General features: G+C 43.8%; 1 protein-coding gene across 7 annotated transcripts; it reads left to right on the top strand.

Moving 5' to 3' along the window:
• The first annotated feature begins 5496 nt into the window (after positions 1 to 5496).
• On the top strand, positions 5497 to 23000 carry AKAP10 (A-kinase anchoring protein 10). 7 transcript variants are annotated; one of them, XM_080357191.1, is made up of 16 exons: positions 5840 to 5868; positions 9420 to 9467; positions 9905 to 10054; positions 11121 to 11303; positions 11609 to 12163; positions 13631 to 13729; positions 14177 to 14261; positions 14592 to 14715; positions 15561 to 15697; positions 16726 to 16870; positions 17592 to 17765; positions 18168 to 18277; positions 19107 to 19189; positions 19762 to 19814; positions 20465 to 20560; positions 21566 to 23000. In XM_080357191.1, exons 4-16 carry the CDS (start codon positions 11222 to 11224, stop codon positions 21569 to 21571), a joined length of 1749 nt encoding a protein of 582 aa, XP_080213317.1. In that variant the 5' UTR covers positions 5840 to 5868; positions 9420 to 9467; positions 9905 to 10054; positions 11121 to 11221; the 3' UTR covers positions 21572 to 23000. The 7 variants fall into 7 exon arrangements, 4 of the variants coding, with proteins under 4 accessions (XP_080213315.1, XP_080213316.1, XP_080213317.1 ...); XR_013923103.1 differs by lacking the exons at positions 9905 to 10054; positions 21566 to 23000 and adding an exon at positions 19380 to 19573 and having other exon boundaries at positions 5497 to 5868; positions 20465 to 20541; XM_080357189.1 differs by lacking the exon at positions 9905 to 10054 and having other exon boundaries at positions 5497 to 5868.
• Positions 23001 to 23319: the final 319 nt, after the last annotated feature.

The following is a 23319-nucleotide window of genomic DNA, read 5'->3' as shown; positions in this document are numbered from 1 at the left end:
CGGCGGCGCCGCAGCGCGGCCGCGCAGCCACCGCGGCGCGCGGCGGCCGGCGGGGCCGGCAGCGCTGCCCGCGCCCCCTGCGCGCTGCCTGCGCGCTGCCTGCGCGCCGCCTCCCCCCGCCCTTCCCGCGGGGCGCGGCTGAGCCCGGGCGCGGTTGCGACACCCGCGGCGGGCGGGGGAAGCGGGGTCCCCCTCACCTGCGCACACGTTTCGGGGGCTTTTCCGCGGTTTGCTCTGCCCAGCTGCGGAGCGGCCCCTATAGAGTCATTTTGTTCCTGCCGCTACCGCTAATATTTTTACCCCGCGCAGGTGGCCGCAGACGGCGATGCTGCCGCTCTAGGGACACGCGTGGGGGCTGCGGGTTTGCGGGGGATTTCTCAGTCTCACCGTGGGGGGATTTAAAAACGCACACCGGAGCGCACGGCCCCTCTCTGGGCGATTCGTTTCTCGGGGTCTGCTCGTTCGAGCAACGTTAATTTTATTCTTTAATCCCGTAGGTTTCTCCAAAGACTGTCCAAGGGGGGGGGGGGGGGGGGGGGGGGGTTGCCAGGCAGAACGGCCGCCTGCGAATTTGGGTTTGCTTTAGGTAAAAAAGCTGCGCCTCCCAGTGCAGATGGATTTTTATAACAGTCATTCTGAAACTTCGTGGGTCAGCCAGGTTTTATTCCTGCTAAACGTCCCGCTTGTTTTGCAGCACTAATTGATATCTTATGCTTGTGCCTCGCAGATTTCGGAGTTTCCTCCATCTCGGCTGTCCCCCTGAGCGGTACCACCAGTCGCAAGCCAAAAGAGCCCCATCTTTTTATTAAAAAGAGCAAAAAAATCTATTTCTCCTGCCCTAATGTCCTCAGGCGGCTTTCACACATTTACTGCCCTTACCGCTGAAACAGAGATACGGTGTTTGGGCAGCTTTTGGCCAAAGAGAAAAAGGAGCTTTCCGTTCATCCCCAGGGTGCGTTGGTTGGTGTTTTAAGCCCAGCCCTTGCAGGATGGCTCAGATGCCGGACTTTCCCCGGTGAGATCTGTGCGGTGTGGTTGGTAGCGCAGAGCTGGGGTCCTGGCACCCCCTCCTGGCGGCTGCCTTGGGGTGCGGGGCTCCCTGGGGCTGCGCAAAGTGCTGGGCAAACAATTTGCACTTCACAGCTGAATTCACGGACAAAAAAGTCTGGCATAAAACACTGCGGTTATACCTGGGGACAGCGGTTGAGCTTCACGGAGGAACATATATTTTTCTTGCATTTAAAAGTGTTGGGGATGTTTGTTTTCCTGTAATTTCCAGGAAAGTTTTGACGGAACTAAATCACACCTGGTCTTGTTTTTCCCAAGTATCCCTGGGTTGCAGAAATATCTGACTGCCATGTGCTGCTCCTTCTCTTTGAAGAATTTAGAAAAACAAAAGGGAAAAACCAAACCAACAAACAAACACTGAAAACCCCCCCCCCATATCAGCAGAGATAGTGGTTTAAAACTAGATTTATCTTTTTTTAAAAACTTGGTTTTATTCGACTATTTACAACACCATAAATGGCCAAGAATTTGGGTAAAACACTGAATTGGCGAAAGGTCATCTGAGGTGAGTCCCACACGACGCTGGCGATACCACCTGGGTAGACAAGGTAGGAACGATCCAGTTTGTTTTCAGTAAACCAGAGTAGTTCCCGAGTGGCATGAACACTGCAGAAAAAGCCCTTTCTGCTGGGAGTGAGGCTTTTTTTTCCCCTTTTTCTCCCCATTTTGTTCTATGTTAGACTTCAAGGTTCAGGTTTTAACCCACCCACTCACCCACGGAGAGTCAGACAGAAAACCCTCACCCCTTGTGCCCAAAAGCCAGGTATGGAGGAACAGACCTTCCTCCTTGGGCATGTGCTCAGTGGAAAGAGACAAGGAGGAATTGCAATGTTTTAATAAAATCAGTTAATTTATGCCAGGCTGGGACGTGGGATAATTCCCTTCTTTGAAACCCTCAGCACAGATGAGAAGCCAGAACCAACCCTCCCGTTCCCATTAAGGCTAATGGACTGAGGTCAGCCACATCCAAATTTGCGATGAATTTTATGTGCACATGCAGCCACTTGTTTTCCCATTTGAAAAACAGAGAAAAATACAAGTCTGTAAATGCAGCTGCTGCGCTGCAGTTTGGGAGCACCCCTGCTGTGATGGTATCTCTTGTGTCTTCTCCATTTTACAGCTTCCCCGGCATCCCGTTGTGCACCATCAGATGTGTGCGCCGCATCTCTCCCATTCTCTCCCACCATTAATTCTTGCATTCTTAGTGATTAGTATTCGTATTGCTTATTTTGCAACTTCATCTAAAGTGTCTCATTATTTCTTTGAAATAATATTTGGTAATTTTAAACAATGCTAATGGAAGTGTTTAGAATATATGATTTATAAGCTTGTAGTGTGTTTCTGTACAAAGGCATCTTTGATTCCTTATACATTTTGGACATTATTATTGATTCCAGAGAATCAATGTCTAGGCTGTTAAAGTCCGTAGTCATAGCTTTTATTATTTGTACTCCCAAAGTATCAAGAAGTCTATATATGAGATAGAATCCCGACATCATGTAAATACATGTAAAAAAAGTAATAGGCTGTCCCAAAATGTGAGAAATGGCAGCAGCCTGTAACATGGTTTGTTACATTCGTGTTTTTCTAAATGCTGTAATTGAGCAAAGCAGTTCCCTGTGATTAATTATCCGAGTCAAAGAGGCCAAGCTATCAACAAAGTCTTGTTCTGCTTTATTAAGTCTGTCCAAACAAGAACATCCCATTTAGTTCTTTTCAAATATTAAAGTTTGTTTATTTTTCTAACTATGGAGAGGGAAAAACCAGCAGGCAGTGAGGCATTTTTATTTTCTTTGTATATGTTAATTCAGGGAGGTGTTCCCCAGCTCCTCTGATGTTGGCCAACCTATGTCCCGAAGTCATATTTCAACTGATTGCTCAGTTAATTAAACTGTCACGTTCTGTTAAAAACTCCACAACCTGATGTTATTTGTGCTTCCAGTTCAGATCTCCAGGGTCCAAGGCTGAGTGACTAACTGGATTGCAGCTTCAGCCCTTCTGCGTGCTCCCAGAACAGCGAGAAAATTTCAGTCCAGGAAATATAATTCACGCCAAGCATGCTTGTAGCTCGAGGTTTCATCAATTATCTAGAATCTGATGCAGAGATAATTGAATTATCCCAAAGACTTTGGCAGGTTGGATGAGGTTTTGGGTGAAGGAGCTGCTGCTTGGAAGTTAATTGCAACATAGAAGCTCTTCCTCATCGAGTGTGATGGGGATGCCTACAATTTACCCACCCCAAAATCACGTTGCAGTGCAATCTCAGGATCAGCGTGTAAGGCCAGAAAGAGTGTCCAGAATGCAGATTTAATGAGATTTTTACCACCAGCTGCAATGTGGGCAGCCTGGCAGAGCAGGACTCCTTAATACATCATGTCCTGCTTCAACTCCAACGTATAAATTGAAACCTAAAGCTGGATCTGCAAACCCAGAGCCTTTAACCACACACAGTCACACGGAGATAAAGAGCAATCTGTGTGTAGTGTACTGGAGAACAAGGCTGGTTCTATTAGGGCTCTCTTTCTACTGTCAGTTATTATATTATGCATGTTTGTAGAGGACTGGGTGCAAACTTTTGTGACAGCAGATGTTAATTTAGTGGTCCCTGAGTCATCCCATTCTTTCAAATTTTCTCACCTTTTGAATATTTGATCTATTACCAGCCTCTTAGGTGATGCGCCAATTAAATAATTCAGTTAATTATGCAAAAAACATATATAATAGTTCATTATCCTCAAACCAACCTCTGGGCACATGTACACAAATGTATCAAAGAGCATCAGCTAAGGAAAATAACATCAAAAGAGAAAACGCAGTTGGTGTGTCGATCAGCTGCACCATCGTGCCCAAGAGATGGCTCCAGCTCGGCCCTGAGAGATCCCCGTGTACCTTTTATGCAATTTATAATTTATGAGCTTTAATTACTGAGCGTTTGTAAAGAGCTTCAGAACACGGATGAAAGATGTTGCAGAAATCTACGTAATGATTATTAATGACATAATTTTCTCATGGCTCAAGCACCGAGGGCAGGATAGTCACATCATGGGGGGGTGACACTGCATCGATCCATCACGACACCGGGGTGGAAAGGGACAAACTGCGGCTCCTCCCTGCAGTCCCTGCGGGCTGATCCGGGACCCTCATGGTGTCTTGCTCATGGGGAACACGGGACAAACTGCTTGGGATCAAGCCCAGAAGTGTTGTGGCAATTTCAAAGGCACGAGGTTGTGCGGTTTGCCGAGTGGAACAGGCGCAGGGTGTGATGTGGGGAGAGCTGCTCTCTGGTGCTGCGCCTCAGCTTCCTCACACATGAACCAGGGTTTATAATAATAGTCTTTATAGCTTGTAAAGCATTCATATCATACACCGCTCTTCAGAGATCAACGTAAGCAATGTGTTATAACTACAAACATCCTCTGTGGCTGAGAGAAGGATAATTAAGAGGATTCCCGTGGCAGGATTTGGATACAAACGGAACTGGTTTATCTGACACTGCGGTGTCCCCAGGTCCTGACCCACGCCACGCAGCTCAGGAGGCTTTTCTGGTGACGCCACACCAGTAACGGGGTAGTTTGCAGTGGAATGATGGAGCTACAGGAAGCCCGGCCACATTTTTTTGGTACCACATGAACGTGCTGACCGGTGCCACCTCACACACCGGGGGGGGCCTTTTGGCTTTAGGGGCCCAAGCCCTGATCAGACATGGACCCGCAGCCTGTGGCTGCTGCTGTTGGCACTGAAAAGCCCCCACACCTCATACCAGGGCTCTGACAGATGTGGGGTCTGTTGGACTGGCACATGTTCCCTGTCCCGTCCGCTGTGGCTGAAGGGGACATTTTGAGTCCACATCTCAGAGGTCTCCAGGCCACTTCACACAGCACTTCAGCTCTTGCCAGTCCTGCCATGCTGCTCCTTCCTGCCCTCCGGGGACACTGTCACCCTTCACCCAGGGACGTGCAACTGGAACACAAGAGGTTCCACTTAAATTTGAGAAGAAACTTCTTCTCAGTGAGGGTGACAGACACTGGAATAGGCTGCCCAGGGGGGTTGTGGAGTCTCCTTCTCTGCAGACATTCCAACCCGCCTGGACACCTTCCTGTGTAACCTCATCTGGGTGTTCCTGCTCCATGGGGGGATTGCACTGGGTGAGCTTTTGAGGTCCCTTCCAATCCCTAACGCTCTGTGGTTCTGTGTGCTCGAACTGCCAGAACGTCCCCAAAACACCCTATTAAAACCCCTTTGCCCCCATCAAAGATGGCTGCCCCCCCGCCATGAAGCCCCGTGAGCTTAATGCCCTTATCCAAGATGGCCACCCCGGCTCGCGAATTGGCCCGCCTGCCCGACGCCGGGGCGGCCATGTTGAGTAAGGCAACGGGCCGCGTCCGCATCCCGTCATGCTCGGCGGGCCGCCGGCTGCCCGGAAGAGGGAGCGGGGCGGTTGTTGACAACATGGCGGCCGCTGGCGCCTCCGCGGGAGGAAGAGGCGGAGGGAGAGGCGGCGGCGGGCGGAGGAAGGAGTCTCATTCATAGGGAGCCCAGCTCGCTGCCCTTGCCCTCTCCCTCCCCTTACTCCCCCCCCCCTCCCCGTCCCCAGCGGCCGCCTGCGCCCCCTCCCCGACACCATGTCCTTCTTCAGGCGGAAAGGTAGGGGGACGGCGGGCGGGAGGCCCGGGGCTGAGGGGCGCCCGCCGGCCTCGTCCCCCGCAAGGCCGCTGGGCCCCGGCCCGGCCCCACCGGGGATGGCGACCGGGCCCCGGGAGGACGCTCGGCCCCTGAGGAGCGGGCTCGCTGCGAACGACGGTCAGTCCCGGGATGCCGCGGCCCTTTTCCTGCCTCGGGGTCGGGGAGGGGCAGGGGGGGTATAAAATGGAGCGGTATAAAATGTCTCGTGCAATTTTTGAACCTCTCTGACTGTTTGCAGAATGTTTTTTTCACAACGCCGATATACATTTTTGGTTTTTTTCATAAAAACATAATAGGCTTAACGATGTTGCAGCAGTAGCTGGAAAACCTAATTGAAAGAGGGACTGCACCGCATCGCACTGAGTTCTTCCCGAAAGCCAAAGAAATCGTTGACCGTATATTTTCTAACGCGTTTGATGCTCTGGAGCACAAGCTCAGGTTTTAAATTTAGGACTACTGAAATATTTATAACATCCCTATAGCAGAAATGGATGTAGTTTAAATGTTGTTTGCGAGTGAAATGTTTTGGAGGCGCCCGAGCTGCAGGCTGAGATGTGCTGTGGTGCCCTCTCAATCTGCACAATACGTGGTTTGAGTGGTTTTTGTTGAAAGTGGCACCTTTTAGGAAGGGGAAGCAGCGCTGTTATCTGTAATGCTGTAGTTCAGGCAGTGCGACCATTGCTCCTCCAGCAGCAGCTCATCCAACGCCCTCCTGAAGCATTTCTCAGTTACTGAAGCCCAGAATGTGCATCTTGGGAGGCAAGGCTGTAAGTTAGGAGGAAAGAAAGTATTATCTGAGGTGATGTTTTTGCTCTTGACCGACACATCCTGTTGTGAGCTTGCTCAGCCAAAGTAGCAGCGTCAAAAATTTCATTCTTTGTGGAGGTTTTTGCAGTAGTCTTGCAAGAAATGAGGTTAAACTTCTGTTCACATCAGCAGTTTTGAAGTCCACCGAAGGTTTTGCAAGTGCCATAATCCTTTTTGGAGTGTTTACATATTAATGTTAAGCTGCAAAATAAAACTTTTGTATTGCATATAAACTGCTCAAAAATAGCATCTACTGCTTCATTGCTGGAGAGGATTGTGGAGCTGATGTTCCACCGTGATGCGTAATCACAGAAACAATGTAAGCTTTGCTGAAAACTTTCTCAGGGAGAAAGTAATGAAACGACTAATTGAGTATCTGTGTTGCTGTGATTAAAGGATCTTTGGTCAGAGAAGCACAGTCAGGACTAAGTGCCCGAGAGAAGCACTCTGAAGGACAGAAGTAAGCTTTCATCTGGGTTGTACATAAAATAATATTGCTTTGTATAATCTCCATTTCAGATACTGCCTTTTAGAGAAGATCTTAAGCTGCAGCTGGGAGAAAAGCAACAAATTAAGGCTTGTGATAAACTGTAGACTAGAGGCATGCAGTCCAAAACAATATGTGTTCTTGGGTTGAGCCTTTGTTGTGCAAGAGAATATAGCATCAGATAAAAGTTAAAACCACCTTTTAAATGAAATCAGTGAGGGTCATAAAAACATGACATAGAGAAAAATAAAAAACAGTAATGAGACTTTTTTAGCGTAGACCTTAAAATAAAGGTCTAGAAAATGGAGGATGGATATAGGTTGAAAAATTATAACAGTTGGGTGCATGAGGGCAGATTAGGAAAGTGTTATTGGTGAAAACAGCTGGACTACACGCTCATTCAGTGGGGATAACGTGGAAATAACGCGCACAGTCCTGCGTGGCTGACCTCTGACATTATGTACTGGTTTTTGTGCACATACATGTGTGAACAGTTTAGATTTGTTCATTCTTCTGTATTTCAAGACATGAATTAAGATTCTTAGGTCTCGGGTGGCTGGCTTGCGGTGGTTTGATGCGTCACCGCTTTGTGAATGGGATTTGCTGCTGGAAATTGTCACAAACTTTTAGCCCCCGGTCACCAGATACCGCAGTTCTCTCTCTGGTTTCGCACAGACACTGAGTGACATCCGCTTTTTGGAGGGAAGCGAAAGGAAATCCCTCTGGTGCAACTTCACTCTCTAAATTTGGGGTTTGTCGCGTGCAGTTTTGGTTTGTCCTCTGCTGTTACTTGTTTAGTTTTGTTCTGCTTGAAGCCAGTGGGGACAAAAGCAGCCTGTGTGTGAAGAGGTTGGAAACATGCACCAGGAGTTTGTACTACAAGTAGTAAGTAGGTAATTAGACAGGGAGGAACAACTGAGTAGTTAGTAGGAAGGAACAGATGTATTTAAGCTGAAAATAGGCATATGGAGGACTCTGAAACTTGAGAATCATTGCCGATAGGGATTGGTTTGACGAACCAACTATTGGAATAATTTTGGAAAGATAGTTTATAATACTGTATAGGGGTTTCTTTGTCCCCATCGTCCCTCAGCATTACTTAAGATGTGCAGATTTTTGCAGTGATTTTCCACCTGCATATCAGCACGTCCCCAGTTATGTAAAAGCTGGTTATTCTCACTGTCCACGGCTGCATCTGGCTGCATGAGTTCGGTTTTAGCAGAGTCCGGCTGTTGTAACGGCGGCTGAACCCTCTGTATGAGAGGGGGAATGTGCCGGCCGAGGGTTTGAATCCGAAATGCTGCGTTGCCGGTTCGCAGACCTGCAGCATGGGCAGAGCTGCAGCCGCCACCCAGCAGCTCAATTATGTAACCGGAGACTGGAGTTTCCCTTTAAAATATTTTAAAAAAACATAGGTCAGAAAAGGAAGGGATTATTTTTCTTCTCTTTTTGAATCTGCTGGTGCTTTGTGATGTAAATGTTTGTCTGGGTTATGTGGTGGTTGGGTTTGGAAGGGCTGGCAATCGGTGTTCTGAGGTGACCTATTTGTAGGAATAATCCCAGCCTGGAGCGGCCAGAGGTGGTTTCACTGGTAGATCACGTTCTTCGATATCACTGCTTCACTTGTTCCTCGTGCTGTCCTGTTTATGTCCTCCTTCAGTTTTGTTTTAAACACATTTCCTCAATCACTTCCTTCAGGAGCTTCCTATTAAAAAACCCAAAGCTTTTCCATTACAACTTTTAACCGTTGTCTTCCCGTGAGTTGCTCGCCATAGGCGGGTCGGTAGTTAAGCAGGATTATGTGTGAGTGAATTAACTATTTGCAGTTTGTTTCCAGGCTGTTTCTGTGGTACCCACTGTGTGTCATGGGCTGGCTCTGGCTTTGTGGGGCAGGTTCCATGTCTGTCTCTCTGCCTGGGTGTATTTTACTGCTCTTCCTCTAACACAAGGGAGACATTGGGTTGAGATGTGTGATTTCTAGTTCATAGAGAGTATCTGTCGGTGTCCCACACTTAAAACACATCTATGCCATCCTTTGCAGTTAATGCTGTTTATTAAAGTAACCTTGAACATGGCCTTGCTTTCATCATATAGAAAACAAGCATCCTAATGTTAATTTGAACCTGCTGTATTTCATTAGACTTAATTCACAGATGATAAGGTTTGTGCTTTTGAAAGTGAACCAACAGAAGAACTTTGAAAGTCTCTGTCAGTGACTAGATGTGCAGATTTAAATATGATAGATTAGTTTTAACAAAATGATAGTTGATTTGCCTTTGGTACTTGCTGAAGTTGGGAATTTTTTGTGTCCAGTCTCTGGTAAATGCCATTAGTCACCCAAAATAGCATTAACATTTTCCTGTGTGTTTTACAGTGAAAGGCAAAGAACAAGAAAAGACCACAGATGTGAAAGCAATTAAAAGTAAGATCAATATTTATTTTGTCTATAAATTGAGATATCTAATATAATTTGCTATTTTTCTTTTAACCAGTGGAATAATTTCCTTATGACTGAGCACAGATGTGACCTATGCATTAATACCAAAATAAACCCCAAACTTAATTCTGAGTATTTATAGTAACTAATCTTTCCTGGTCATCTTGCTGAATCTGGAAGTACAGGAGGTTATTAAATTAAGTCAGACATGAGCTTTAATTCACAGCGATCATGTAATTCAGTCACCTTTCAAATAGTGGTTATTTATCTGTAACAAATCACTTCTAAAGTTTCTTGCTGATGTGTGGCATCCTTTGCAGTTTGAAAAATGCAGCTTTGCTGTGTCTAGTAGAGGCTGCAAGTGTCTGATTTAACGTTGATGTGGCTGTTGAGACTGAAGATCTGAATCTTGGTCTGGACAGCTGTCCCAGCGCTGCTCTGGGGATACAGAAATCTCGCTGCTCAGGCTGCTGCGGGAGAAAGAAGTATTGACGGGAAGGAGGTTTATAAACCGTGGGAAAACAAGATTATTTACCTTGACAGTTTTTATTGCAATACTAAGAGGACTTGAGGTAATTTGTGTGAATCTGACCTGTTCCTTTTATATCTTCAGCCAAAATCCTGTTTCTGTGCTTGTTAATGTGTTATCTGGGTATTGAGAAAATTAAAGGTGTTTTTCACCTTGTTGGTCTGTCTTTCGAGTCAAATACAGGAAAGAGACCTTTTAATAGCACAGCCTGTGATTTCAGTGCAGCTACAGTCTCCAGTAACTGACTGAAAGTTTAGCAGGAAAAGGCTCCCGTATGGTGACCCTGTAAATAAAAATAAATTTGAAAATGTATTGTATTACACCTTGTGAGCTGCTGCACAGAGCATCGTTCCAGTTTGGCAAGCAGCTACTCCGTGGGCTGTTAGGTCAGCAATGTGCTGCTGTCTGGAGGTTTTGGAACTGGTGCTTGATGCTTAGATTAATTTTGCCTCAAATGTTCATGATATAAAATGAAATTTGAATCTCATTCACGAAAGCCTGAACACGTATGAGGAGCGTGGCTCTGGTTCTACATGAGAAGCCTCCAGCCAGGCAACTGTCTGCCACCCTTTGGCCTGATCATCTGAGTTTCGTCAGAGATTGCCTTTCTCTTAAAACCAAACAGAGGCAAATAATGTATTTTTGAAAAATATCCTTATTAAAACTCTATTTTCTCATTCAGGCTTTTGTGACATGTTTTAGCCTTCAAAAAGTTAATGGAAATGGATTTGCAAGAATGTTGCAACAAAGCTCTTAACCAAGTATTAAGCCGTTACAATAGCAGTGATAAAGGAAGTGGGAAGACCGGGGGATAATATTTCACATATAAACTTAGACTTGCTGTCTTTTAGCTACTGAATAAGGAAAATATAGGTGGTGGGTACCACTGATCTATTGGAAGCGAGTTTATTCTTGCTATAATAAAACTTGTTTCTTTCTGTGGTCTTTTATCAGACCCTTGATCAACGACGAGACAGTAATACAATGAGATTTTTAATAAGATTGACTCTGGAAAACTCTCTGGCGTGTCTTGAGGTGCTTGGCATTGGATGCTGCTTAGAAGAGGTCTGGGGATCCTTGTCTTTTAATGGTTCCCGTCTTGGTTCCAGCTGCAGGACCAGTACATTCCCCTCAGAGGAGCACCAGGAATCACGCCTTGCTGGAGGCCGCAGGACCAAGCCACGTGGCCATTAACGCCATCTCTGCCAACATGGACTCCTTCTCCAGCAGTCGCACAGCTGCCTTGAAGAAGCAGCCAAGTCACATGGAAGCTGCTCATTTTGGAGACTTAGGTAAGGCTTCAGCAGCTCCGTAACGCTGTCAATATTCCTTTTTATTCTTTATTACTGGTGTGCTCGCCATCCTTTGGTTCTCAGGCAAGTACATATAGTAATTGTGACTGTTCCAGTAGCATCTTTGTTATCTGAGAAGGGTTTTAATGGGGACAGCACATTCATTTGTTAAGAGGCTTGTTTACCTTGTGTACCACCATTAAGTTGGAATTGTCTCTTCATCAGTTGCATTGCAGGGCATTTTTGTATCCAATACAAGTGTCTGTAGTACAATATGGAATTATTCCCTTTGTATTTTCCTTTAGGCAGATCGTGTCTGAATTATCAGGCTCAAGAGACCAAATCAAGCCTTTCAAAGACCCTTGAACAAGTTCTGCAGGACAATGTAGCGCTCCCTTATTTTATCCAGTTTATGGAACTGCGCAGGATGGAACATTTGGTTAAGTTTTGGCTAGAGGCTGAAAGCTTCCACTCCACAACATGGTCCCGTATAAGAGCACACAGCCTGAACACAGTTAAGCAGAGTTCGTTGGCGGAGCCGGTGTCACCCTCAAAACAGCAAGAAGTCGCGTCGTCTTCTCCAACTGGATTGCTCGAGGAGAGACTGGAAGATTCCAGCATGGTCTCTCTGCTCAGGACCAAGCCGGTGGCTTTGGACAAGAACGACAGAACTGGCAGCAGCCAGAACCACGTGCTCTCTGGTCAGGAGAGCGACAACTCCAGTCTTCTTTGTCTAAGAAAATCGGAGACGGGGACCTATTCTGTTCCAGCTGATCAGCAAGAATCTTCCAAGCTTACAGTATCAAATAGAAACAGCCCTTCTTCTGCACTAAAAGACTTGTCAGGAAAACTAATGAAAAGTAAGTGCCGTGGGTTCCCTTTCTTAAAAATTTGGGGGAATGGGGAACATACCTGCTGCTGCTTTGTACCATGAGCTGCCGCGCTCCTCGCTTGTTCTTTGTGAGCGTGATAAGATGTTGCAAGGAGGAAAATAATCGTGTATGTCGGTAATGTTAACTTGCCACATAAGCTAATGGTCAGTTTGAGCTATGTATTATTTGACTGTCTGGTTGTTCAGAAATAAATGTGCTGCTGAAGAGACTTCAAAATCATTATGTACTCTAATAAGCTTAGGTTACTTCTGTTCCTACACATGTAATATTAAGAAATGAAGATGAACATTGCAATGTCCCCTCTTCCCTCACCCATCCCAGCCCCAGCTTAAAGGAATTGCAGAGAATTTGGATGATGGGACTGAGAATTGATAATTAACTTTCCACAGAAGGTAAATATCCTGTGCCATGCAAAATGACATAAGTAATCGTTACAACAGACTTGTAGAGATTCTTGTGTGGAACATACTGGTTTTGTTCTTGGATTTATTTGATAGAGTTCCTCCCCTTGGAACTGATCTGTTCTCATTGGGAGTCCATGTCTTCAGAGGCTACAGGAAGTAAGGATGAAATTCAAATATTTACATTTGATAGAAAGCTACACACACAGTAACCTGTTTCTCTACTTTGCATCTACTCAGTCCTCCCTCGTTTGTGCAAGTCTATAGACAGAAAGGAAGCGCTCTGTTCTTCACATTGGTTCCTTTTGTTTGCCCAACCGTTTCCTTTTGTTGCATCCCTTTCTCTTGCAGTTTGTCTTGCTCACATAGTTACCGATCATGTAGCTCCACAGTACATAACCTCAGCCCCAAAGTATCTTAAACACAATGTTACTGTAGTCATGTAGCACAGCTGCTTTCTGACATGTGAAAAGAATTTGGAAGAACGAGGTTGGCTTGGGGAAATCTGGAAAGTCTGGAGTATAATTTCTTTTCTTCTCTTCCAAAGCAATGTCCCAACTCTCTTGAAGGATGACATGTAAAGTGTGCATGTTCTGAGGCTTCCCATTTTCAGATTTTTCTTTTTCCTTTTAATTCCTTTATGATGTGAGCGCTTTCTGTTCTCTGTGATGAGAGTGAGAAATTGGGAATTTCACTGCAGTTCTTGCCAGAAGGGCATTACTTCTGGGACTTAGGGGTGCAGCTGAGGAAGAGGGTGCTCGTCTCACCTGCTGGAATTCCGAGCTGTGTTGCTTTGTTCCATCTCCCAAGTCCCTCCATGCTGGGCTTGTTGTGACCTGGCTGGAGATACCATGGGCGCTGCAGCTTGGCAGTAGAGAAGTATCAAGGAGTGGACTGAAAACCTCATTGGATGGAAACTTGTCACTGATGATTAGATACTCACTTTTCTGAAGAGCGGGCCTTTGTTATTAACTCCTAATTTTAGACATATACCAAGGAATTTAAAGTTTTATTCTGTATTTCTTCCTTGTAGGTATAGAACGGGATGCAGTTAGTACTTTTACCAAATATATTTCTCCAGATGCTGCTAAACCAATACCCATTACAGAAGCAATGAGAAATGACATAGTTGGTAAGAATTCCTACTGCCTCCTCATTTCAGAGCTTCCTCCGTCCCCATCGAAATGTACCTTTATTACCACACACACTCGTATTTCTTTTTATTTTAAGAATTTTAAAGGCGATTGTAAAGAGATAGTGGATCCCATTACATGCATTGGTGGATCTGACCTTTCAGTAGTGCTGTGCAGTATCCCCAGAATAACGTTCAGAGACTTTGCTTAAATTAGTGAAAGAATTCCTGGCAGTTATGGAGGGAATCCAGATTTGAGTCTCAATCCAGTATTTTAGCTGTAATATCATCATTCAGCTATCTGCAGTGCTTTGAAAGCTCTTTTTGCACAGTCAGAACCAGCTGGTTCTAGTTGCTTTGAACTGCAGTTTTTCATTAACTACTCATCGCTCGTGTCTTCACGATCGGTCAAACACACGTTAAAATTAACTTGGTCTTTCATTGCAGCAAAGATTTGCGGGGAAGATGGACAAGTGGATCCGAACTGTTTTGTTACAGCCCAGTCAATAGTGTTTAATGCCATGGAACAAGAGTAAGTTGATTGAATGGCTCGGTTTCTTGTGCCTACCATCCTTTTGCAAAAGGTGGTTCTGTTAAAAAAGTGTGTGGAGGCAAAACCATATCACTTTTTTTTAAGTTTTCCTCCAAATCCATTCTCGTGATCATTTGTTGTAGTTGCATGTGTGCGCTATTAGTGCGTTCTTGATATCTTCCTTGTGTCATTTGTAAACCTGTGCGGTTTCTTGCTTGTTTTTCCTATATCTGACTAAAAGTATAAGAGTTCTGGGGCAAGAATTGGTTCATAAGGTGCCTTGAATGCTGTTGACCCTTAGTAACTAATGGTTATTCTGTCTGTGTGCAGGCACTTTAGTGAATTTTTGCGAAGTCATCATTTCTGTAAATATCAGATTGAGGTGCTGACTAGTGGGACTGTTTATTTGGCTGACATACTTTTCTGTGAATCAGCCTTGTTCTATTTCTCCGAGGTGAGTGTTAGGCTTTGTTTTGTTTCAATAATTCCTTTCTATCAAATGGAGAAAGCTGTTAATTCCCTCATGGCTCTAATAGATACCTCAGATATAACCAAAAAGATGAGGTGTGTCTTTTTCTTGGAGAAAATGCATTAAACTTTTCCTGACTGTGTGTAGAAGTATCTCAAATGTTCAAACCTGCACACTGTGTTGTAGAACGAGTATGTGTGCAGATCTTTTCCAGTTAGTGAGTGTTTCCAAGTGCCCCTCTGCTTGTAGAGCCTTTCACATAGTCACCTTAATCTTGCCAAACGAAGCAGTGACTTTGAAAGCCTTAATTGTTATTACAGATAACAAATAATTCACTCGTTTTACAATGGAGAGGGCACCAGATTGGGATGCGGTAGGTTAAATGTATGATTTTGCAGTTGTGGTGTCCTCGGCCTTTAGGGAATCATCTGTGAGTAGTAAAATACTTGTCCTGAGAGTCAGACAAGCCGGTGTAGTTTGAAACAGCAAGCTGGGAAGACAATACGCTCAGTTCACTGTAAGCTAAACATAGCATGAAATTTGTCTTTGCCTTTAGTATCATACAAATAGTTGTTTGGAAACGTAATGTGAAAATCAGTACAGAAAAGAAATGTCAGGAGTTCCTTTGTTTTTTTTAAATGAACTAAATCTGTCTGTGACACTTCACCTGAAAATTCAGAATATTTATATGCCCTAGTGACTATTTTGCATCATTAACATATGGACTATCTTTCTTGTTTTAAATGGGAAGGAGCAGGTTTGTCTGTTCTTACTAAAAGTTTCTTGCTAAAACTTTTTAAATTTATCTTCTTTTTTAATTTCCCTTCTAGTACATGGAGAAGGAAGACGCAGTTAACGTATTGCAGTTCTGGTTGGCAGCAGATAACTTCCAGTCTCAACTTGCTGCCAAAAAAGGCCAGTATGATGGGCAAGAAGCACAGAACGATGCCATGATTTTATATGACAAGTGAGGGAATTCAACAGTTACTTGTTTTTGAAGCTCTGATTTTGTGCTTATACTTCTGCGTTGCACTGTGCAAAAGGAACTTTCCATCTGCAAACCACACTGTGCAGTCGTGCACTGTTATGCTGAAATGCCTTTTATTAAGGTGGCTTTCGATGTCTATGCACAAAGTAACTTTTAAATGTTTTTATACATATGGAGAAAATCCTTATAAGAACTCCGTTCTTAAACACAGTTCAGAATTTTCAGGACTCAATTACTTGAGCCAATTGATTGCCAGTTAAAAAGGTAAAGGATATAAACCCAATAGCAGATGCATCACTATAGAAAAACCTTAAGGCTATCAATTTAAAATAGGCTGTAGGAGCTGTTATCACACATAGTAAAAGCCAAATAGGACTTGTTAATATTTAAAAGACTTTCCTTTTTTTAAGGAAGTGACCAGATCCCTTTTGATGTCAGACTTTCAGTACTGTAACTTTTGTCCTTTATTTTGTACTAAACCATCACAATAATGCAACTGGAAGATGGACATCAAAACTGCTTCCAGAAAAAACTTTGTTCTTAAGCTGAAGTGTGAGAGACTCATTGCTGTGAGCTTGTTATTACCCTAATAGGAAATAATATTTGGAGAGGAAGCAAAACAATTCGCTTTGATCAATCATTCCCCCACTTCATCCACAAATTCAGTTTTCAATGATGTGATTAGTAGAGAAAACGCCACTTCAGAGTTTCAGGTGTTCCCTGCTGCAAAGCTGCGTGTGTCAGATTCTGCTCGTCAGTAGCCGCATGTTGCTTGGTTTCTTTTATCTGTGTCTTAAGGCCAAGGCTTTATCAAAAATATTTCTGTGAATCGGGGATGTTTTTCGCCTGTTCTTGGTGAGGATCAGTTGTACATATGATTTTGAAGCCAGCACCATCTGGTGGCTGCAGCACAATGAATGGCTTTCGGTGGAAAGGCTGGGTACCAACCACCTGCGGAGTTTCACTAATCCCTTTGTGTTGTCTCGTTCCCCCGCCCGGCGCTGCAGGTATTTCTCCCTTCAAGCCACACATCCCCTGGGGTTTGATGACTCGGTGAGGCTGGAGATCGAGTCCAACATCTGCAGGGAAGGGGGTCCTCTCCCCAACTGTTTCACGACTCCCTTACGGCAAGCGTGGACCACCATGGAGACGGTGAGATACCTTCTTCAGAATGGCTTTTATTCTGCAGCGTGTTTAGCATCCACTTTAGCGTCTCTGATTTGTTCTGTTCTTTTCCTGACTTCCTCTTTACCTCGATAATATTAGATAAGAGCTTTAGCCAAATTTGCTGGCCTATTTTCGCCAGCCTGATTTTAAAAGATACCACTCACTGACTTCTGTTAATTCGCTGTGAAATGTTTGTCTTGGATGATTATTGCATTTTAATGGAAGTAACAGAATTTCATCCCATGTGAGTAGCTATCAACATCTTATTATGTACCTTTAGAAAACTGTCCTTCCTGCTAGCAGCACTTGTTTGCAAATCCAGTACCAGTGGTGTGGCCGATAGTGTAACTCTGGGCTGTGTAGGTACTGGAGCTTAATGGTTTGATTCTGGAGCTGCTGCTGATTTTTGAACAGTGTAGCAAAGCAACTGTAGAACTGTTGGGTTGTCAGGCCATTCTAGAGGTAAAAAATACATTGAACTTCAGTTCCAGCTACTGGAGATTTTTGCTTAGTACATAGTTGTTTTGCAGTAGGATTCAAATTTAAAGCAATGCAGTTGCTAATCCAGAATAATCCTGTGTGTGGACACTTACCAGCGTAGCATCTACACAGAAACTGAGACGTTTGTGTGTCCCCTCTGTTCTGCAAACGATCTACAGCAGTTGTGCAGCCGTGATTAAAGAAGGTTCCTTCTTCTGTCTCTCAGGTTTTTTTACCTGGTTTCTTGTCCAGCAACCTTTACTACAAATACTTGAATGACCTCATCCATTCAGTACGAGGAGATGAATTTCCAGGAGGGAATATTGCCCTGAGTATTCACGGCCCTGGTAGCTCTCCTGACAGCGACTCTGTTGGGGGCCCGGATGGATCTGCCTCCCAGGTATGAGTTTTAGGGTTTGATCTGTTAGAGGAAATGCTGTGATCACTTTTCTGTATCAATATCAAAGTTCCTGTGCTGTAAGGAAGCATCTTGTAATTTGAAACTTCCCGTTCCACTTTAACATGAACCTCTGTGTCCTCAGGACGTGTTTGGTTTACTTGCTGCTGAGTTCCAGCAGCGTTGACATGGAAGGGTGTGCGTCAGATTTGTTGTAGTCCTCTGTTTAAAAACAACGTCGTACTGCAACGGGATTTCAATGCTGTGTAGATGCTCTCTAATCCTTTTATGCTTGCTTAGAGACTTTATGGAGGTTTATCTAAGTGTAAAAGCACTAAAATTGCAGTTTTGATAAGCCATTGGTTGTCTGCATTGGACACTAATACTTAGAATTTTTATTTGTAGTCCAATGTCAAAAAGGCTAATGTTAAAATCCTGAAAAATTTTGATGAAGCAATAATTGTAGATGCTGCAAGTCTGGATCCAGAATCTTTATATCAACGAACATATGCAGGGTAAGATTCATTCAGTGTATCTCGTTCTTTCTAGTTGTTTCACCTCTCTTTCATTTTTGCTGTGTCCTCCTGCACTGAGAATACGCATAAATACAACGTGTTGCAATCTTAGTATGTGTTAATATTTGAAAGTTAATTTATTTCAGTATTGTGATTTAACACCAGTGTCATAGTGAATGTTTCCCTGACCAGAAAAACATTTCCAATTGTTTTTTCTCTTTCTCCTAGTTATTATTCCTCTTTGAGTCCAAAATACAGCAAAGTAGTTCCTATTTGGGGTTGGAACAGAAAAGAATAAGCTCAGGTGCCTTTGATAATGTAACGTGCGATTTTTATTGCTCCCTACCCCTGTGGTAGAGAAGGGCTTGTGCTTCATTTCTTTAGCAGGTTGCAAGCGATTCTTTTGTTTCTAAAGTTGTTCTTTGTTATAAAGCTCTTCTGCTCTGTGGATCTCATACAGAAATTCATTGTTTCTGTAGCTACTTCGCTTTTCTGTTGTGTACCAGTCTCTTGTCCTTGTAGGTCTTGTAAGCTCTTTTCTCCCTAATGATGTGCCTTTACGATTGAGTCATTGAAGCATTTCCCTACTTCTAGTTTCTAGAAGAATTTTTAAGATACATTTCTAATTCATATATGTGAGAAGAGCGGGAGTTTTTTTTCCCTAATATATGAATTTTAGGTGGAAAAGCTGGTAATTGGAAAAATTCCAGTCTTGGGACACTAGAGTCTTTATTGTGATGGCCTTTTTTGTTTTCTTGACTGGTAACTTTCCACGGTGCCCAAGTTCTCTTGGTAACCCATGTGGTTCTTTCCCTCCTCCTCTGTTCAGGAAGATGACGTTTGGCCGAGTCAGTGACCTGGGACAGTTTATCAGAGAGTCTGAACCGGAGCCTGATGTCAAAAAATCAAAAGGTTTGTTTTGCTTTTTCTCTCCATTTCTGTAAACATCTGCAGAACCGCCCCTACTGCAGTCAAGATAAACAAGGTTCTTGACTCTTTCCAGATGTGTTTTAAGGCAGAGATGCTTAGGGGATTGTCCTGTACTGAGGCAAAACGCATCTCTGGCCCAGTTTCCTACCCAAATTCTGCTTTTCTGGTCCAGCTGGACTCCTGGGAGTATGAGCAGCCTGTGGGAGTTGGAGCTGTCGATGGAACCTGGCAGGGATGAAACCCACTAACAGCTGAGCTGATGATCAAACCTGCAAAGATTTGGTCTCGAGATGAAAAAGAACTTCAGCTCTCCACACGCTTCCCACCCAGTTTGGGATCTGCTGTCAATGCCGCTTTGCGGCTCTGGTAAAGAGAAACGGCTGGGGCTCGGTGTCCGTGAACCATGGCTCCACGCCATCCCTTGTCCTTCCCGTCGCTCTCCTGGCTTCTGTATCACCAGCAAACCCGTCAGAAGGATGGTAGCAATTAGCGTTTGTAGAGCTGTGCCACAGTTTGCTAATATACCCTGCTTGCTGTTTTTTTATCTCGACCAGGGTCCATGTTTTCACAAGCAATGAAGAAATGGGTTCAAGGAAACACAGATGAGGTATGTCCTCTTTTATGTTGTCCTTGTGACTTACTTTGGGGTGTAGATTATGGAAGTAGAGTACTGAAGTTCCTAATCCTGGCTGTTTCTCTGAGGATCTTTTTGATGCTCCAACAAGAACTGTCAGCCTCTGTGTGCTAAATATAATTTAATGTGTGAAACTAGTTTTATTTTTGCCAGTGCTTGCTGGTTTAACTAATATAATGGTGAACTGTGTGCTTGCAGTCAAGATTTTTCTTACTGTGCTGTTAATAAGATCTGCAAATAGGAGTGGAGGTGCTGTTGCTCTTTGGTTTTTACTGTGGAGTGACCACTGTATGTGGATTACAGGCTGCATTTCTTCTCCCTTGGAGAGGCTTGGAAAACTGCCCAACAGATAAATATAAATATAAATTTATATATATATTTATTTATTTTTATATAATTTTTTGGGAAATAGCATCAAGCCATAAATATGATAGTTGAGGTTAATGCTGTACATGGAAACCTGGTGCATTTCCATCGAGGGAGGATACGTTTACTCCAGGTTGCTGAGTTGTGAAGGTTAACGGCGTCTCCAAGGCCGAGCGTGTGAATTGTACTGAAAGCATGGTATTTTTACTGTAAGAACGTGAAGCTATCTGCCTTTTGGGACGTCTTTTCTCCGTCAGGCTCAAGAAGAGATGGCGTGGAGGATAGCGAAGATGATCGTCAATGACGTTATGCAGCAGGCGCAGTGTGAACAGCCTTCGGAGAAGGTCACGAAGGTAAGAGGGGGCGGAACTGCCTGCGTCTGAGTGACGCCGGCCTGTGGGGTGAGCAGAGCTCTCTCCTCTGGAACCCACGCTGGTAAATGTTCAAACGACACAGCGTCACGTGAAGAAACGGAGGTTGGAAGCATTTCAGCCTATGTATGATGTCAGAATTTCTTAACAGTGGTTCTCTTGTGCAAGCGATAAAATTCTTTTCATTTTGAGTCTTTACAAGCTGCCATGTCAGTTAAAAGGGTTATTTGTGTTGCAGGATCAATGCTGTAATTCCTGTTTGAGTTCACGCTTGCTGTTTCATGTTAATGAATGCTGGTGCAATCACCTAAAGTGTCAGTACAGCTGGAGCTTGTCTGTTGGGTGCAGTAACACACACAGCAGCCCTGTCCGTAGGCTGATGGTTTAGTGTTGGACATTGTTGTTTAGCTACTTGTTGTTGTACAAGTCCACACATTCTCTGTTGTTTTTAAAACAAAAAGGTTCTGATGCAACAGTTAAATTTTGTGACAATGACGACAGCAGTTCACCAAGTCAATGTCTGATACTTTCTGGCTTCCAGGCATCTGACTGTGTTAAATTAACCTGTGCTTCTATTATTATTGAAGGTAAACATGTGCCTAAGCCCAGTGATAAGACCCAAACGGATGGATCCATAGTTTCACTATGTGACTGTTTTATTTTTAATAGAGGAGTTAAATGATTTGTATAATGATTTCACTTAATAGCTCGGCTGCAAATGACATGATTCCAGGCTGGCTAGATGAAGAGGTCTCTCAGCACAGTATTTAGAAGTACCAAGTGGCTGCAGATGCTCTGGATTCAATTAAGCCAGGACAGTTACAATCATTGGAAGGTTGAGTGTGTTGTGGGATTAGTGTTTTTTCCTCTCCCAAACTCCAGGGTACCTGGCTGCAGCATTTTTAAACACAAAACATCTTCCTGTTGAGCGATTGCCTTGTACGTTTTAGGGTCGAATGAACTCTAACCCTGTTCTTCGTTTTCCAGCTATGATTTTAGAAACACCAGAACAGGAAATCTGGTTTTCCGCTTCGAGAATGAGTGAACTTTCCCGTTTGGTGGATTCTTTAACACAGCCAATAAAAACAAAGCACTGTTACTCCAACCGCCGAGAGCTCCCTCGTTTATAAGGAAGAATTAAAAAGAAGCAATCCTGTACCTCCACTGTAGAGCGTGAAGAAACACTTTTTCCTGTTGTATGTGGCATCACAATAATGATGGTTTTTAAAGAGATGAAGACACAGTTTGCAGATGTGTCACTGAGAAACTGTGATCAGCTTCACAAATTCTTGACCTGTCTCCAAAGGACTTTTAAGCAAAATATCTGGAATGGGACACAAGCCACAACAAAGAGGGGAAGGTTTTGCTGTAGTTTCTAGTTCTACTACTTGTAATTTTTGAACACGTAATTGGAAAGGCCACGGGGCGCGTCCCCAAATCGGCCGTCGGAGAAGTGAACCTGAAACGGTGAATTTGTTGGCAGTGAATGAGCTGAAAAGTTTTAAGGTTTATTTTTCCTTACTTGAAATAGGTGTGTATTCAACTGTAAGATAAATGTATTTGACTTCATAACTGCATTAACTCTGAAGGCAGCGCAGAATGAAGGGGAGCGAAGCCTTGAGCTCTTCTGCAGGCGAACGCCCGTCCTGCCCTCCTGCCGCCCTCCCAAGGAGCCGTACCCTCCACACCACTCCATTTTCTTTCCCCTCCATCCCATGAGCAAGGAAAACAGTAATTGCTGCCATTCTCCATAGCTTGTTGTCCTCCAGCCCACAGAGTATCTTAATTCCAGATGTTTGGTTTACAAAGAAGTGATTTTTAATGACCTCTGGCCTTTTCCTTGGCATTATCAACATTTGCAAACCCCTTAGCTGAAGTAAAAAAGCCACCATGTTACACAACACCTCTGTTTTGATTTGGTTTCTTTTCCCAGTGAATTGATTTTGCAGGGTATTAAAACCACTCAGTGTGTCACCATTATGTTATTGCATTTTTAGGCTACAACACTTTGATTTTGGGATTTTTATTTTACGATTGCTTTTTTCCTCAAACTTGTGCAAAAAACAAAATCACTTTGCAAAGAACTCAAATCATCTCCAGTGTTCAGAATATCTTGATTGACTAGCAAATGTTATTCTGTTGCAATATTCGATTGTATAGAGACACTGTATTGTCTATTAAAAAAGCAAAAAAGGCTGTGTATAGGTTTTTGGTACTATGTACCACCTCTTATTTCTCTCATGCCTGATTATTCATGTACTTAAAACATACTATATTTAATTGTGTTTTGATTTAAAATATATAAATATTAAAATTTGTGTCTGTTTTCTGTTTTGATGGGATTTGACTTTACAAGTTTGTTTGTTTGTTTGTTTTAAATGTGAGTCCTGGGGGTTTATGAAAGAAAAGACAAACCAACCCTTAAGCAGTTTGTTCTTAGTATATTTGCACATTTTTTAAATGTTTGAATGGATGTCCAGCCCCATGAGCTGGTGTTGATGTGGTGAATAAACTGTGTCTCATTGCAGCCCCAGCCCTTCTTACACGCAGCAACTGGGCAGGCAGCGGCCTCGGGTTAATTTCTTAGCGGAATGAGATATTTGGGATATTTTTTCCTGGTTTTGCTGCTGTTTTAGAAACTCGATAAAAAGCGCCTGTGTGGTCACTGTGGAAGTTGCCCCGGAGCGGCCTCGAACCCGTGGCTCTGCGGTTTTGCGCTGTTCCCACCGCCGGCCGCCCGG

The sequence above is a fragment of the Nesoenas mayeri genome (assembly GCF_963082525.1).
Source record: "Nesoenas mayeri genome assembly, chromosome: 20".
In the NCBI taxonomy this organism is placed as follows: Eukaryota; Metazoa; Chordata; class Aves; order Columbiformes; family Columbidae; genus Nesoenas; species Nesoenas mayeri.
This window is presented reverse-complemented; position numbering and strand designations above follow the sequence as displayed.